The sequence below is a fragment of the Pollachius pollachius genome (genome assembly GCF_949987615.1).
Source record: "Pollachius pollachius genome assembly, chromosome: 9".
In the NCBI taxonomy this organism is placed as follows: Eukaryota; Metazoa; Chordata; class Actinopteri; order Gadiformes; family Gadidae; genus Pollachius; species Pollachius pollachius.
In genome coordinates, this window is record NC_136942.1 from 10,016,414 (window position 1) to 10,031,413 (window position 15,000).

The window sequence follows — 15,000 nt, forward strand, 5'->3', positions numbered from 1 at the left end:
GATTAGGCCTTCACGGCTTGGCATTCGACCTTCCTGAAGCCAAGGAATGTGTTTTAAGAATGAAAGATGCATCGCCTCGTGGAAATACAGTCTGAATAAGGAGAGAACACATTAACGCTCATTGTTATGGGTCCAGGAAAGGAGCTTAATTGGGGTTGCTTTTTTCAGGAAAAATCTCCTACTTCCTTGAATGAGTATGGAAATCGGAGTAGACTGAATGTTCTTCATTTACATTTACATCCACATTTACATTTAGGGAGTTTAGCAGACGCTTTTAACCAAAGCGACTAACAATAAGTACATTTGTCAGAAGAAAGAGAAACAACATATCAGGTTTTTGCAGTGTAGCTTTCATTCTGTCTTATTGAATCATCGTCATATTCTCAAGAAGCGGTGTAGCTGTCAAACAGAGGATCATAATGACGAACGGCCAACTGTGTATTTACATATGTGTGGTATGATCTAAACACCTTCTGACTCATGGGGCTTTTGTTTCACACATTCTCTCCGGGTCTTATCTGAATGAATGTCACATTGACGGCAAATGACTTCACTGAGTGGTGAAGATGTTTCACAATCAAGTAATTTACTGTAAATCTCTTTTGGAATTTCCCATTTTAGGCTTCACATGAGTTTCCCGAAGCTGTCTTCCTGCTCTCTGGTCGTTTTTAGAACAGGACACATGTCAAGCACAATGTTGAAGTTCCTCTTCATGTAAGCTCGGACCTTTTACGGTAATTGAAAAAGTGAAGTAAAGTCATTGCCTTTGAGAAAGAAATAATATTCAATAAGTGAGTCTGGCTTTCCCCTAACAGAGGCTGAGGTCAGTTTTTTGTCAAAAAAACACTGAATGCGTGGTTTACAAAATCTCACAACTCCTTTCTTATGAACAAGGTCTTCTGTTGAAGCTTACATGGATATTCATTTGTATTGTGTACCATGATCAGTAGTTCATAATCCCTGTATGCTGATAATGTATGGACTAGCCTTTGCATACACAAACGCAAGTGGTTTAAACTATCAATTACAGAGTGTTGTACAATGCACTATGCAGTGTACTGTTCTGCAAGAGGTCTTCCTATTGTGCTGTAATGGGGAGTACACACAGACCAGTCAGCAAGACATAGATAGAAACACAGACACACAGAGAGACAGACAGGCAGGGACTTTAAATCCATCCTTTAGTTGCATTGCTTTTCTGTATTTTTTTGTTCAAACTTCTACTCAACCGCAAGTCGGGACTCTATCCTCGGTGCTATTGGACCAAAGATGTGTGTGTTTGTGTGCGTGCGTGCGTGCGTGTGTGTGTCTATAAAGTTATATAATCGTTGTATTTTTGTTTGCTGTCTTCTCACTGCAACACACCATGTGTTTTACTGAAAATCGGAATGTATTCATTTTCTAAAGATCTCGTGTGCAGCATCAGCAATGTTTTAATATTGTGAGGCTTGCTTTCTTTCAACTGGGGGAATATGGAAATGGAGTTTTGAAAGAGGAAGGGGAGGAGTGCAAGAATAACAGAACAGGAAACAAATTCTCCTCCAGATGCCCTGGCACCCAAAACCACCCCGACCCTGCCCAGATGCGCTCCCGTTGGGTCGGTGTTGTGTCCTGATTCTCCCTGGTGTGGCCTGGAGCTCGCCTGGGGCCTGCCAGAGTAAAGTTCAACCTTTGGCCATCAGCTGGAGGCCATCTTGTGCGTTACGGGTCTCAGCTGCTAACCCTGGCCAGCTCTCCTCCTCCTCCCTCTGTCCTGGGGAAGGAAAATACCAAGAATCAATATGCCAAGTCGTAGATCAGAGGCCTAGCAGGCTACAGAGCCACAGGCCATGGTCACAACACCCCTGATACTACACAGTTATTCTAATAACTCTATTGCTGGGAGACTACATTTCTGCTATAATCTCCATCATTAGCAAACAGGGTGGACAGCCACCAGCTCAGAAGCATCCACCTCCTTAATGAGCTGAGCTTTCATTTTTCGCAGATAATAACCCAGAATACACAAGGGGTCGTTTGAATGTGTTGAAGGCCTCTGGACACAGTGTGTCAAAGGTAACTGCCCATGAGAAACCAATATTAGCGTTCACTGTACACAAGACTAGGAATGTTGATGCAATTCTCACACCAAGATTTCCTTGACTCTGCAAAATGAGATCCCTTGGTTGTGATCGTATTAAACTAATGCAGCAGTGAACTAGTGACACAATGAGAACGTATCTCTTCTTGTTTTACAACGTTGACCTACTTACACACACCCTATCAGCGATCTAGCTTTCAGAACCCTCACCCCTCTCTCTCTCTCTTTTAGAGCGGCCTGCCTTACACCCTATCTCCCCCTCGTGTTTTAAGAGCTGCTTAAAAGTGGATGGACATAAAGACCATGTAGGGGCCTGGTGGCATTGGTGTGTGTCTGGTGGTGGTCTCTGACCTCTCTCCCCCACCCCTGGGTGTTGACACCCAGAGTGCTGGTCCACATACCACAATAGAGACCTCACACTAGCTGCCCCACCTGCTAGAACCAGCCGTCACTATATACTGGAACAAGGATGGAACATGAGGATGAAATCTCTCTCTCTCTCTCTCTCTCTCTCGCTCTCTCTCTCTCCCCTTCTCTCTCGCTCTCCATCTCTCACTTCCTTAGTGGAGGACCTCCAAAAGACAGTTCTCTGTCTGTTCTGCAACAGGACGCCGATATCTCTATGATATAATAGAGAACCGGGGTTTTGTAGTTTATAGTGATGACAGTGTTGTGGTTACGCCCCTTGTTGTCAAACCCTGAGACACATGTTGGGTCTGAGTTGGCTGATCTGTGTTTGTTTATCCTGCAGCAGCGGAGGGAAAGACCCCCTGCTGATGTCTGTTGGTATTTATTTATCCTCGCTGGTATGGGTTGCTGTTCAAACGGCGCACACACATATAGATACGACACGCACGCACGCACACACACAGACGCATGGACAAACACACACGAACACACACACAAAGACGCATGGACACACACACACACTGACACAAACACTCAAACACACATGTGCATACAGACACACACAAACTCAATCATGCAAGCACACAAACACCCTCACATGCATACAAAAAATCACAGACAGACAGACAGACTGAGATGAGCTTGCACATACCCCCCCCTCACACACACACACACACACACGCACACACACACACACACACACACACACACACACACACACACACACACACACACACAAACACACAGAGACACACATACACTTTATTCTGCAAGTCATGGTGCACTCTCGCTTTTTTTATGATTCATCTGCTTAACATGTCAGTAAGTGGTTTGTATATTTGTGTGTATATTTGCATGTGTATTTGCATGATTGATTGTGTCTGTGTGAATTGACAGCTCCCCTTCAGGTGATCAGTACAAACAGTTGATCACCATTCCTAATATCTCCCTCTCTCCCTCCCCCAGGCGTGCTGTCCCTCCCAGCCCACTTCAGCCCCTACACGGAGGGCCAGCAGGCGGCCGTGGAGAGCCGGGAGGACGCCTACGCCCAGCTGGAGCTCCGCACCCTAGAGCAGTCACTGCTGGCCACCTGCGTGGGCAGCATCTCCGAGCTCAGTGAGTGGACGCCCAGTGTTTCTGTGAGAGAGAGAGAGAGAGAGAGAGAGAGAGAGAGAGAGAGACAAACAGAGAGAGAGACAATGTGTGGGAGAGAGAGACAGATAGACAGAGAGTGACAGGGTGTGTGTGTGTGAGACAGAGGCAGAGAGAGAGAGAGAGAGAGAGAGAGAGAGAGAGAGAGAGAGAGAGGGAGACCTTTCAGATTGTGCCTTCCGTCTTACTCTCTTCTTCTGAAACCCGTTGTTTCCTTTTGACTTCAGAAGTCGTATTGGTGAAACTGAAAGGCGTCCAACACAAAGCGAGACCGCATAAAAGCTGTTGCAACAGCTCTGCACCCCCGTTCATCTGCCAGCAGAGATAGCAAATCAAACCGCTCCTTAGCAAACAAAACACCATAAGCACACCCAAACATGTCCCTGTACCGTCTGCAAACTAAAACCAAGTCAGAGGGCGTCCCACCAGCCCCCCGTTATCACAGCCCCTCCAGAGCTGCAGACGGCTGGAGGGCTGTGATACGCTCACAGCTCTGTCACTCTCCCTGCCGGTCCATTGTGTGTCTCTCTTGATCCTCTCTTATCTTATCAGCACACTTTGTGGAGTCTGAAGAATGAGGAGACAACAGCGCTCTGCTCCTAAGGGATCTCTATCTCCCGGCCTCGCTTTGCATTCTTCTTTACATTCCCCTGTCTGTGTTGTGTCTGCTCTTCTTCTGGGGGCACTGTGGTATGTTTAGTAGACGAAGGCAAACACACAGTGGGGGGAGTGTCCCAGGAACCGGGCTCTGCTCACACATACTGTCCAACTCTGCTGTACTCTGCTTTACTCTACTGTATGCTACTGTACAACTACTTCTATGTACCAGCGGCCTGCTTTAACTGGAGGTAGTGGAGGTATGAGTGTGAGTGTGTGTGTGTGTGTGTGTGTACATTAGTGTGTATGTGTGTGTACGCAACTGTGAGTGTGTGTACGTGAGTGTGTGTTTGTGAGTGTTTGTACGTTAGTGTGTGTGTGTGTGTGTGTGGTGGGGAATGGGGGTCTAGGTGAAGGAGGCTGGGAGGTGTGGAAGGAGCTGTGGGAGTGGTTGGGTGTGTGTGGGAGAGCAGGGGGGAGCCAGCGGGGGGGGGGGGGGGGGGGGGGGGGTGCGTCTCGCTGGGGGGTGAGTTCCCTCTCCAGATGAACCAAACACTCTGCTGGTCTGTTCCCGGGGCACAAGGCCGCGTTCATGTGAGAGCGGAGCACTCGTTAAAGGGGCATTAAGAACACCATCGCCACATCGCCGCGGCAACAGGCTCCCTCTGTATCCCCATCCCCTCAGTGGTCCCTTTGTACCGGTGGGCCCTGCGGTACCGGAGGGGTGGGCTGGGCCTGGGCTGGGCCGGGCCGGGTCTGGTACCCCTCACAAGTCCTCTATACACACTGGAAGCCCCCCGTGACTTAGATTACATACAGTCAGGTTTACCTAGACTAACGCACGCATGCGTGTGTGAAAGTGTGTGTGTGTGTGTGAGTGTGCACGTGGGCACGCATGTCTGTGCCCACGCACATGCACACGTGCACGAACACACACACGCATCACACACACAGACACACACACAGACACACACACACGCACACACACACACAAAGGTGTGTTCACCACCATACCCTTGTTTACGGAGATCATTTGCTGCAAGGTTGCGGCAATTAGCTTAACTCCATTTGACCTTTGACCTAGGTTCAATGTTGTGTATAAAATATCAAATCCACAGCAACATCTGATGATAAAACACAAGATTAAGGAAAGTACAACACCAGGATATGTTGTTGCCTCGGCCGTCCCTGGGAAGCAGCGAGCGAGTACGCCCCTCCACAGCGGAGAAGGACTTTAAGGATTCAGGAGGAGGCCTCTGAGAACCCCAGGAAATGAAGCCCAGGCCCCCAGCCAGCGGCCCTGAGCGGGGGCTCCCGCATCGAACCCGCTTTCTCCTTCCCCTCGGAGGGCTTCGTGGAGACGTTAGGAGTTAATCATATCAGCTGTTTACGATCTCCGTTCCCCGAGCTCCGCTACGCCTCTCCCAGTCGGCGAAACACGACTGTTTTCAACATCGCCGCGCCATGTGGACGAAGCCAAGGCAGAACCAAACTGGACCCCCCCTCTCTTCTCCTCTCCTCCTCGCGTGTCTTTGGAAGGAACTTCTGATGCTCATCCAGCAGTTCTGGAGCTTAGCAGAGCCTAGGGGCTCTAGCCAGGCTGGGAAATCAGGCAGAGGCGCTCTCGGTCTGGGTATAATTCCCGTAGACCCCCTGGAGACGATGGCACTGCTAGGGAAGAGACAAAGGAGGCCCTTCAGTTTTAAGTGGGGACCCTCCACCACAACTACCAGCCGCACCATGACCAGCACCACCAGCCCATTAATTATCAAAGCTCACACACACACACACACACACACACACACACACACACACATGCACACACCGACATGTGCAGGCAGACACTAATGCCCTGCTTCTTCCATATCCTTGGACTAAATCCAGTCAGAAATTAACCCGGGATAATTCAGTCACATGATCGCCCACCCAACAGGGCAATCACCTTCTTTCTCTCTCCCACTCTCTCGCCCTCTCCCTCTCTCGCCCTCTCTCTCGCCCTCTCTCTTTCTCTCTCTCTCCTAATATCTCTTTGTCTCTCTCTCTCCTCTCTGTCTGTCTATCTTTCTCTCTCTCTTGCTCACCCTCTCTGTCTCTCTCGCTCTCTCACTCTTTCTCTCACTCTCTCTTGCACTTGCACTGGCTCTGGCTCTCTCTCTGTCTCTCTCTCTCTCTCTCTCTCTCTCTCTCTCTCTCTCGCCCTCCCTCCCTCCCTCTCTCTCTGTCCCTCCCCTCTTTTGTCCTCTCCAACTCTTCCCTGATCCAACTAGACTAGTCCTTTCCTTGTGACTCGTACCCCTTCAAACACCAGGATGCTGTCCTCATCCTCCCTCCCTTATCTCCCCCTATCTGTTCCCTGTGTGTGTGTTTATCTGAGTGTGACTGGGTCTGCGCCTTTATAATAAGTTACTAGTTTTTCCTATCTGAACTCTGCATGGCTAAGGCAGTTTATTCTAATAGCGAGACGTTTCCTGTACTCTATCTCACCACACCAGCGTGTTTTCAATGAAGATACTAACAGCGAGAACGCTCACACTTACAGACCGTCTGAGACCGACCTGAACTGAAGTGTTTGTCCACTCTGCTCTGCTTTCTGATTCAGATGGCCTGATTCATCGAGGGGGGGGAAATGTCTCTTTTACAATTGCACAGCTCAATATAGCATAAAATAGAATATGTTTGGAGTACAAAAGGATGCCAAACATTTCTGTAATGCAATCAAAATCATGAGATTTATTATGACATTTATTACTGAAAACGATTATGAAGAATGCATTCATGCATGAATAATCTCATTCCGCAAATAAAGGTTACGTACATATACAAACGCGAATAAAGTAGATAACACACACATAATACAAATGCACATAAAGTAGATAATACACACACAAAACAAACACACATAACGTATGCATGACACACACATCAGTGTCACTGGGTGATCAGGGACTGTCAGTAGATGACCAGCTGATGGTAATTAGAGGGCAGGTCACAACATTAGCCCCTCCAGTGTTTACAGATGAATGGCTGTTTAGGCGGCTATGCCCACTGTTAATGGCTCTGCTAATGACATGAACCCCCCCCCAGCCCCCTCTGACGGGGGAGGGGGCAGGCTGTTTAGGACTGTAGGGCCTTTGACTCAAGGCCCTATGGTAGCCTCACTCGCTCCCGCTGGCTATGGCAAACGTTCCCTCTGGCTGGACTCCCGGGCTCGGGTTCTGAGCGTGGGCAGTAGAGCTCCTCCAGCCCAGGGGGCAGAGTCCGTAGGCCAAGTCTCACGATACATCCAGTTATTACTGTGGAGCTAACCGAATCTCGTCAGGATGTTGCGCGGTAAAATAGAGGACTCGTATTGGTCGTTGAACTCAGCGAGTTAAATGATATTGAACTGTATGCTAAAATCAATAATCTCAATGAGTTAATAAAATATATACTTTTCCACTACATCTCCAAGTAAAGAATACTTTCTTACTCTCTCCCTTCTCCTCTCTCTTCCCCCCATTCTCTCTCTCCCCCTCCCCCTCTCTCCCTCCTTTCTCTGCCCCATTCTCTCCCTCCTCCCCTTTCTCCCTCATGCTCTCGTATGCTCTCTCGCTCCCCCCATTCTCTCTCCCTCCCCCTCTCTCTCCCTCCCCCTCTCTCTCCCTCCAATTCTCTCCCCCTCCTCCCCTCTCTCCCCCCATTGTCTCTGCCCTCCCCCTCTCTCACCCCTATTCTCTCTGTCTCCCCCTCTCCCTCCCTCTCGCTTTCATTTTTTCATAGTTGAACCCAATTCAAAAGAGTTGTTTGTTAATGCCTCACTCCCCCGTCCCCCCCGTCTCCCCCGTCTCCCCCAGGTGATCTGGTGTCCCGGGCCATGCACCACATGCAGCGCCTGAGCTCGGTGCGGGGGCTGAGCCCGGCGCGCCACGCCCGCCCCCTGCAGGCCGTCTCCTGGTCGCCCGACGCCCTCCACACACTCTACTACTTCCTGCGCTGCCCCCAGATGGAGTCCATGGAGAACCCCAACCTGGACCCCCCCCGCATGGCCCTGAGCAAGGAGAGGTGGGTGCCTCAACTGGAGGGAGACGTGCTGTCTGTCTGTCTGTCTGTCTGTCTGTCTGTCTGTCTGTCTGTCTGTCTGTCTGTCTGTCTGTCTGTGGGTATGTGAGTGTCTGTGTGTGTGTGTGTGTGTGTGTGTGTGTGTGTGTGTGTGTGTGTGTGTGTGTGTGTGTGTGTGTGTGTGTGTGCGTGCGTGCGTGCGTGCGTGCGTGCGTGTGTGTGTGGACACATTCAGCCAATGGCGGGGCACTATTTAATCGCCTAACGTTGGTTGCTTGCTTGCTTTTATTCCGAGTGACATGGAGCTTGATGAAGTTATTGAGGAGCAGGTAAGGACTGAGGACATGGGTTTCAAACCCTTAACCCTTCGACTGGGGGTCAAACCCCCTCATGGCTAGACGTCATGAATAGCATTATTAGGTTAGCTTAAAGAGGTGGGACTTCAACACCTGTAGCTAATAGTGTTATTAGATAGTAACCCATTTAGCTAACCTAATAAGAGTAATCATTATACAGTAGTACAGCGATTACTCTTATTAGGTAAGCTAACTCCTAGCTAACCTTATAGCTAACCTAACTCTTTGCTAACTCGTGCTAACCTTCGCTGCACTGATGTGCATTGATTACTCTTATTAGGTTAACAAAAAGGGTATACGCAAAAATATGCAGAGCCAATTAGCATGTGACTTTTGCAGAATTTATTCAAACATTTGAATACATTATTAAAACCCAAACATGTCTGGAGTAATTGAATCACAATTATTGCTGGTATTCAGCCACCAAGCAACTCAAAGCGGCGTCGAGCACTCTTGAATACACAAGCGTCCGACCTCACCGCCTGATGAAAGAGCAGGTTCACAGCCCAATGACAGATAGAGGGGCCGTCACCCAGGTGTCGCCACGCAGGGAACCGCTGCGCAAAGGGGGGAATTAGCCTTAAGACGGGTCATTACACGGTTTAGCAGGCGCTAACAGCCTTTAATTCCGTCAGCGTTGTCTGCTAAGGTGTCTACTGGGGGGGTCTCTGTGAACACCGAGACACCACTGCTCCTCTCCCATTACCTGCTCATGGCTTTGTGTTTGTTCTGGGGAAGAATGCCAGTTGGTGCCTTGAGACCACTCTGACCCTACCACCACCCAGTGGGTCTCCACGGCGCCCTACCCCCACCAGCACCACCCAGTGGGCCTCGACACCACCCTACCCCCACCAGCACCACCCAGTTGACCTCGACACCATCCTAACCCCAGCAACACCACCCAGTGGGCCGTACAGGCCTGGTGGTGCCTTTACACCGCCCTAACACCACCCAGTGGGCCGTACAGGCCTGGTGGTGCCTTTACACCGCCCTAACACCACCCATTGGGCCGTACAGGTCTGGTGGTGCCTTTACACCGCCCTTACACCAACCAGTGGGCCGTACAGGCCTGGTGGTGCCTTTACACCGCCCTAACACCACCCAGTGGGCCGTACACGCCAGTGGCCGAACATGAGGAGTCCTTCTGGCCCTGATTCTCCAGCTGTGTGTCTGTGTTTGTTGTGTTGTGTGTGTCTGTGTGCGAGAACGTTAAAAATAGATCTGTGTGGAGGATGTGACCTTTATTGGACGAGCACACTGTGCAGTACTGTCCACATGTCTTTAAGAACGAGAGGTTGGAGATGCTCAGCTGAGCCCATCCCCTCCCCATCCCTGTTTGGACATTTCTGGTGGGCCTCTACTGACCTCTGCACACGGCCTTCCGCTGAAGGTCACATGGATCGTCCGCGGGCCTGGCCGGTGTTTGGCTGTTGCCCCGGCGACCGGCATGCTTCTCCCCTGAGTAATGGCCGCCGCTTCTCTTCCAGGAAGGGCTGATCAAACGTCGTAAAGAAAACAATATGTTGCGTAACACATGTGCGGCGCGTCTCGTACCATAATGTTTACACTGAGCAGTCAGCAGGTTTCACACACACACACACACACTCCCTTTGGTATGACTCAGTCCCTTTGGTATGCCAGTCTGTGTGTGTGTGTGTGTGTGTGTGTGTGTGTGTGTGTGTGTGTGTGTGTGTGTGTGTGTGTGTGTGCGTTTGAGCGTGTGTGCATGCGTGTTTGTTTCCGGCACACATACCCTTTGGTATGACTCTGCGTTTGTCTGCTTCTGTGTTTTTGGGTGTGTGTGTGTGTGTGTGTGTCTGTTTGCATGCATTTGTGTGTGTGTGCGTGCGCGTGTGTGCGTGTGTCTGTACGTGTGTGTGCCTGCCTGTGTTGTAGTGTTTGTGCACCAGTGTGGGACTGGGCTGGCTGCAGTTGCTCTGCTCTGTGTTTGCTGCCTTTACACCATATGCCTCAGCCACTGCAGCACATACGGCTTCGCTCTATGATTGGAAACAGCACACGAGTGGGAGCAGGAGTCAAATAAAGAGCGAACAGCAAAGCGTTTGGCAAAGCCCCGCACCCCACCACGCCCCGATGTCATCATCACAGCTCCAGAAGACGGCCGCCGAGCGTAGAAAGTGTAGAAAACGTTGAACTATTTACGATACGCTAATGGCATTTTCCCCTCAGAAGAAGGAACTCCTTATCGTAAAGACGGGACCACCCAGAGGGTCACGGGGGTCGGGGGTCCCGGGCGAGATGAGTCTGAGCGATACGGGCTTACGGACGTGACTTCTGACCGCAGATACACGCTCTGATATGGGTTCACTTCCCCTTGGGGGGCTGCAGAGGGGCTTGTGTTTCGCCGTAGCGCTGCTGACCCTTGAACCCTGGCTGCCCTGTGAGGAAGGCGGGGGCGGTTTCTGGTATATCTTATGGAAAGGGCTCAGCAGGCCCACGTGCGGAACGCCTGTAAACACATCTGGCACTGTAGCATAGTGTACAATACAGGGTTTAGGTTTAGGGTGGATGCAGGGGTTGCAGAAATGCAAACTATTACCAGACATTTTTGGTGGAAAGGAGATCGTTTCCCATCTGGGAGTCGCGTCGCATCTTATGAGATGTTCAACGTGAAGATGGAGGATTCGTTAGTGTGCTGGATTTAGGGCCAGGGCGGCCTGTCTGATCTCACCACCTGGGGGTGAGGCTGTTCAGGTTTAGCAGGTTTCAAACTCTCACACACACACACACACACACACACACACACACACACACATTTAACCAAACAAACGCACACATTCAACCACACCTACACACATGCAACCACACTTACACACATTCAACCACACACACACACATACACTGAAACACACACACACCCACATTCAAACACAAGCACAAACACAACCACACACACACACACACACACACACACACACACACACACACAAACAACCACACACCTGACCAAAATGTGCACCAACTGCCGTTTTATGGCCGACCAGGTGGTGGAGAAAACGTGGCCATGAATCAAAGTTAACGTTTAAAACGCTCCAGCCCCAATGCCTGCGTTTGAACCTGTTTAAGTGTTTTCTGTATGTGTGTGTGTGTGTGTGTGTGTGTGTGTGTGTGTATCCCTGCTGGTCTCGGAGTGTATGGTGTTAGCACAGGTCAGGTCAGTTGGCTAGCCACCAGCGCTATCTAATTTCAGGGTCTAGAAGGCACCCGTCTTTGATGTAGCCCCCGGGGCAGGAACCGGCCACGGGGGAAGGAGTGTGTGTGGTGTGTGTGTGTGTGTGTGTGTGTGTGTGCATGTGTGTGTGTGTGTGTGTGTGTGCATGTGTGAGACAGAGAGATTCTGTGTGTGTGTGGGTGTGTGTGACAGAGAGATTCTGTGTGTGTGTGTGTGTGTGTGTGTGTGTGTGTGTGTGTGTGCGTGGGTGTGTGGGTGTGTGTATGTGTGTGTGTTTCATCATAGAGACGAAGAAAGCTTTGGTCTGACCACTAATAAACTCCTACCCAAAGACCCCCGCACACAGACACACACACAGACGCTCACTCAATCACTCACTCACAGACACACACACACACACACACACACACACACACACACACGCATGTGCACGCACACACACACACACACACACACACACACAACCTCACACACTCACACACTCACTTACACACATACTCACACCCCGCACATGCTGTGATTGGGAGGGTCGTACGGTGAAACGATAAGTTTTGGACCACACTCACATAATACACACACACGGACGCACACACACACACGCAAACAATCCCACACACCCCGCTGATTTAACGTTAGCTAGTATTTGGTTTCCATTATGACTTCAAAGCAGGACGGGCCGTTAGCGTTTCCCGTCCTTTACGAGCTCTATCAAGCTGCTCTCCCCTCCTCCCCCTCTCCTCTCCTATCCTCTCCTCTCCTCTCTTCCCCTCTCCTATCTTCCCCTCTCCTCTCCTCTCCCCTCCTTTCCTATCCTCTATTCCCCTCTCCTCTCCTCTCCTCTCCTCTCTTCCCCTCTCCTCTCCTCTCCTCTCCTCTCCTCTCCTCTCTTCCCCTCTCCTCTCCTCTCCTCTCCTCTCCTCTCCTCTCTTCTCCCCTCTCCTCCCCTCTCTCCCCCCTCTCCTCCCCTCTCCTCCCCTGGAGCTGGGGCCGGTGTGGGGCAGAGCGGGGGCATTATGATGGATCCTTGATGCATTAACCCTGCCCGGCAGACTGGACTGCTCTAACTCACAGCTAAGTGCCAATATGGTTTGCATGGCTGCGGGCTTGACTATTGTAAAAGAGGAGAATGGCAGCCCAAGGGCCACACACACACGCAAGTATACAAACAGATACACACCCACACACACACACACACACACGCACACACACACACGTAAACACTCACACACACACAGACACGGAAATACACACACGCGTACACTCACACACAAACAAAGACACTGACATTGATACACAAATATATAGCCCACGTGCATACACCCCCACACACACACACACACACACACACACTGATGAAAACACCCACATAGACACACGAAAACACACACAAACAGACACTGACATACGCACACATATATAACCTACACGCACACACATCATGACAGAGAGACATTTATACAAACACACATCAAAAGACACACAAACACACACACGGACCCTGAAATACACACACACATTTATTGTCTAGTCAGACACACCATGACACAGACACATTTATACACACACACATGCACACATATATTTATACCACAACCCATGTAAACGTATAACGGAAAAACAGTACCTTTTTACATACTTTAATAAACACAGTCAAATAAAGGAGAGGAATGGAGCCCGGGGCATCTGACTTACAAACCGCCACCAACGGTCCTCCTTATCACCTCTATGCCCCCCCTCCCGGCCCTCACAGATACACAGAGCACTAAGGACGCATATGACCCCAACGACCTGCTACAGGACGTCCCAGAGAGAGAGCGGGAGGGAGAGAGAGAGAGGGGGGGGGGAGAGAGAGGGAGAGAGAAAGAGAGAGAACGAGAGAGGGAGAGAGAGAGCGAGGGGGGGGGGGGAGAAAGAGAGAAAACGAGAGCGGGAGAGAGAGAGAGTGAAACGGAGAGACGGAGAGAGGTAGAGAGAGAGAGAGAGAGTCACAATGAGAGAGAGAGAGAGACAGAGAGAGGGAAACAGAGCGAGAGAGAGGGATTGTAGTTAAGTACAGGGGAACCTGCTGTGCAGATTTCAAGGCTATTCAGTGTGGAAAATAAACGATCCAGCAGGGGTCCCAGTGCTCATTAACAGTAATCACAACCCTTAAAGAATCCAACGTAAATGTTAGTGGTCAATGTTTATGTGTACATAAAGCTGTCTCTTTGTGTGTGTGTGAGTGTGTGTGTGTGTGTGTGTGTGTGTCTGTATGTGTGTGTGTGTGTGTGTGTGTGTGTGTGTTGTAGAGCATACGGTGGATTGGCGGGCACTGTATGCGTGTGTGTTTCTACATCTGTATTTAAGACGGTTAAACAAAAAAACAAAGTAATCAATTGAAGATAGTGCCAAAAAAAGCAAAACAGTTGGTATGTGTGTGTATGTTTGTGTGTGTGTGTGTGTGTGTGTGTGTGTGTGTGTGTGTGTGTGTGTGTTTGTGTGTGAGAGAGAGAGAGATAACAGGGAGACACCGCTGAAACACTCATTAGCACAACGATGCTTGGCAGGATCAAAGGAAAACCGTAGTCACTGTGAACCGTAATGGGCTATTGTTCACCGCTGCAGTGAATCAACACATGGGGAAAGGGAGCTAATGTGAGACAGCTAGCTAGCACTTAGCCTCGTTAGCCTATCCGTGTTGTATATCAGCTGTTTAATGGAGTGATTAGACAGGGAGAAGTGTGAATAGAGAGAGAGAGAGAGAGAGAGAGAGAGAGAGAGAAAGAGAGAGGGAAGAAAATATGTTAGGGAGTGTGTGTTTGTGTGTTTTCAGCACACACGTGTGTTTGACTTCAGCGAGATGGATTCTAATCAAATAATATTAATCCCGGGAGGCATGTGTGATTATCGCGCTGAACAGAATCATCACAGAAAACCAGTTAATTAAATAAAAAACATTCATGTCATCCATAATGTAGATTAATAATCATAATGATAAGATTACCTTTGATTTAAATATAATCTTTCAAGGGACACCCAAGAATGCTTCACACATAGCATACAAAACAAAACATCGATACTCGAGTGGTCAGCTTAAAGTGGTAATCGAGTTGGGGAGTTTCTGTTGGTGAAGGCTGATGTAAGCTGCTTCACCTTACCGACCCAGACTGACTGGAATCTGGGGCTGGGGGAGGCTG

The 15,000-nt window shown here is 49.8% G+C and overlaps 1 protein-coding gene across 2 annotated transcripts in view; it reads left to right on the plus strand.

The window, feature by feature from the left end:
- The window catches only part of abtb2b (ankyrin repeat and BTB (POZ) domain containing 2b), a 47,428-nt gene that overhangs the window by 22,695 nt on the left and 9,733 nt on the right, over positions 1 to 15,000 (plus strand). For both annotated transcript variants that reach the window (XM_079743005.1, XM_079743006.1), the window contains 2 exons: positions 3,455 to 3,604; positions 8,071 to 8,278. In XM_079743005.1, coding sequence (XP_079599131.1) covers positions 3,455 to 3,604; positions 8,071 to 8,278 — 358 coding nt within the window. The remainder of the gene's footprint in view (positions 1 to 3,454; positions 3,605 to 8,070; positions 8,279 to 15,000) is intronic.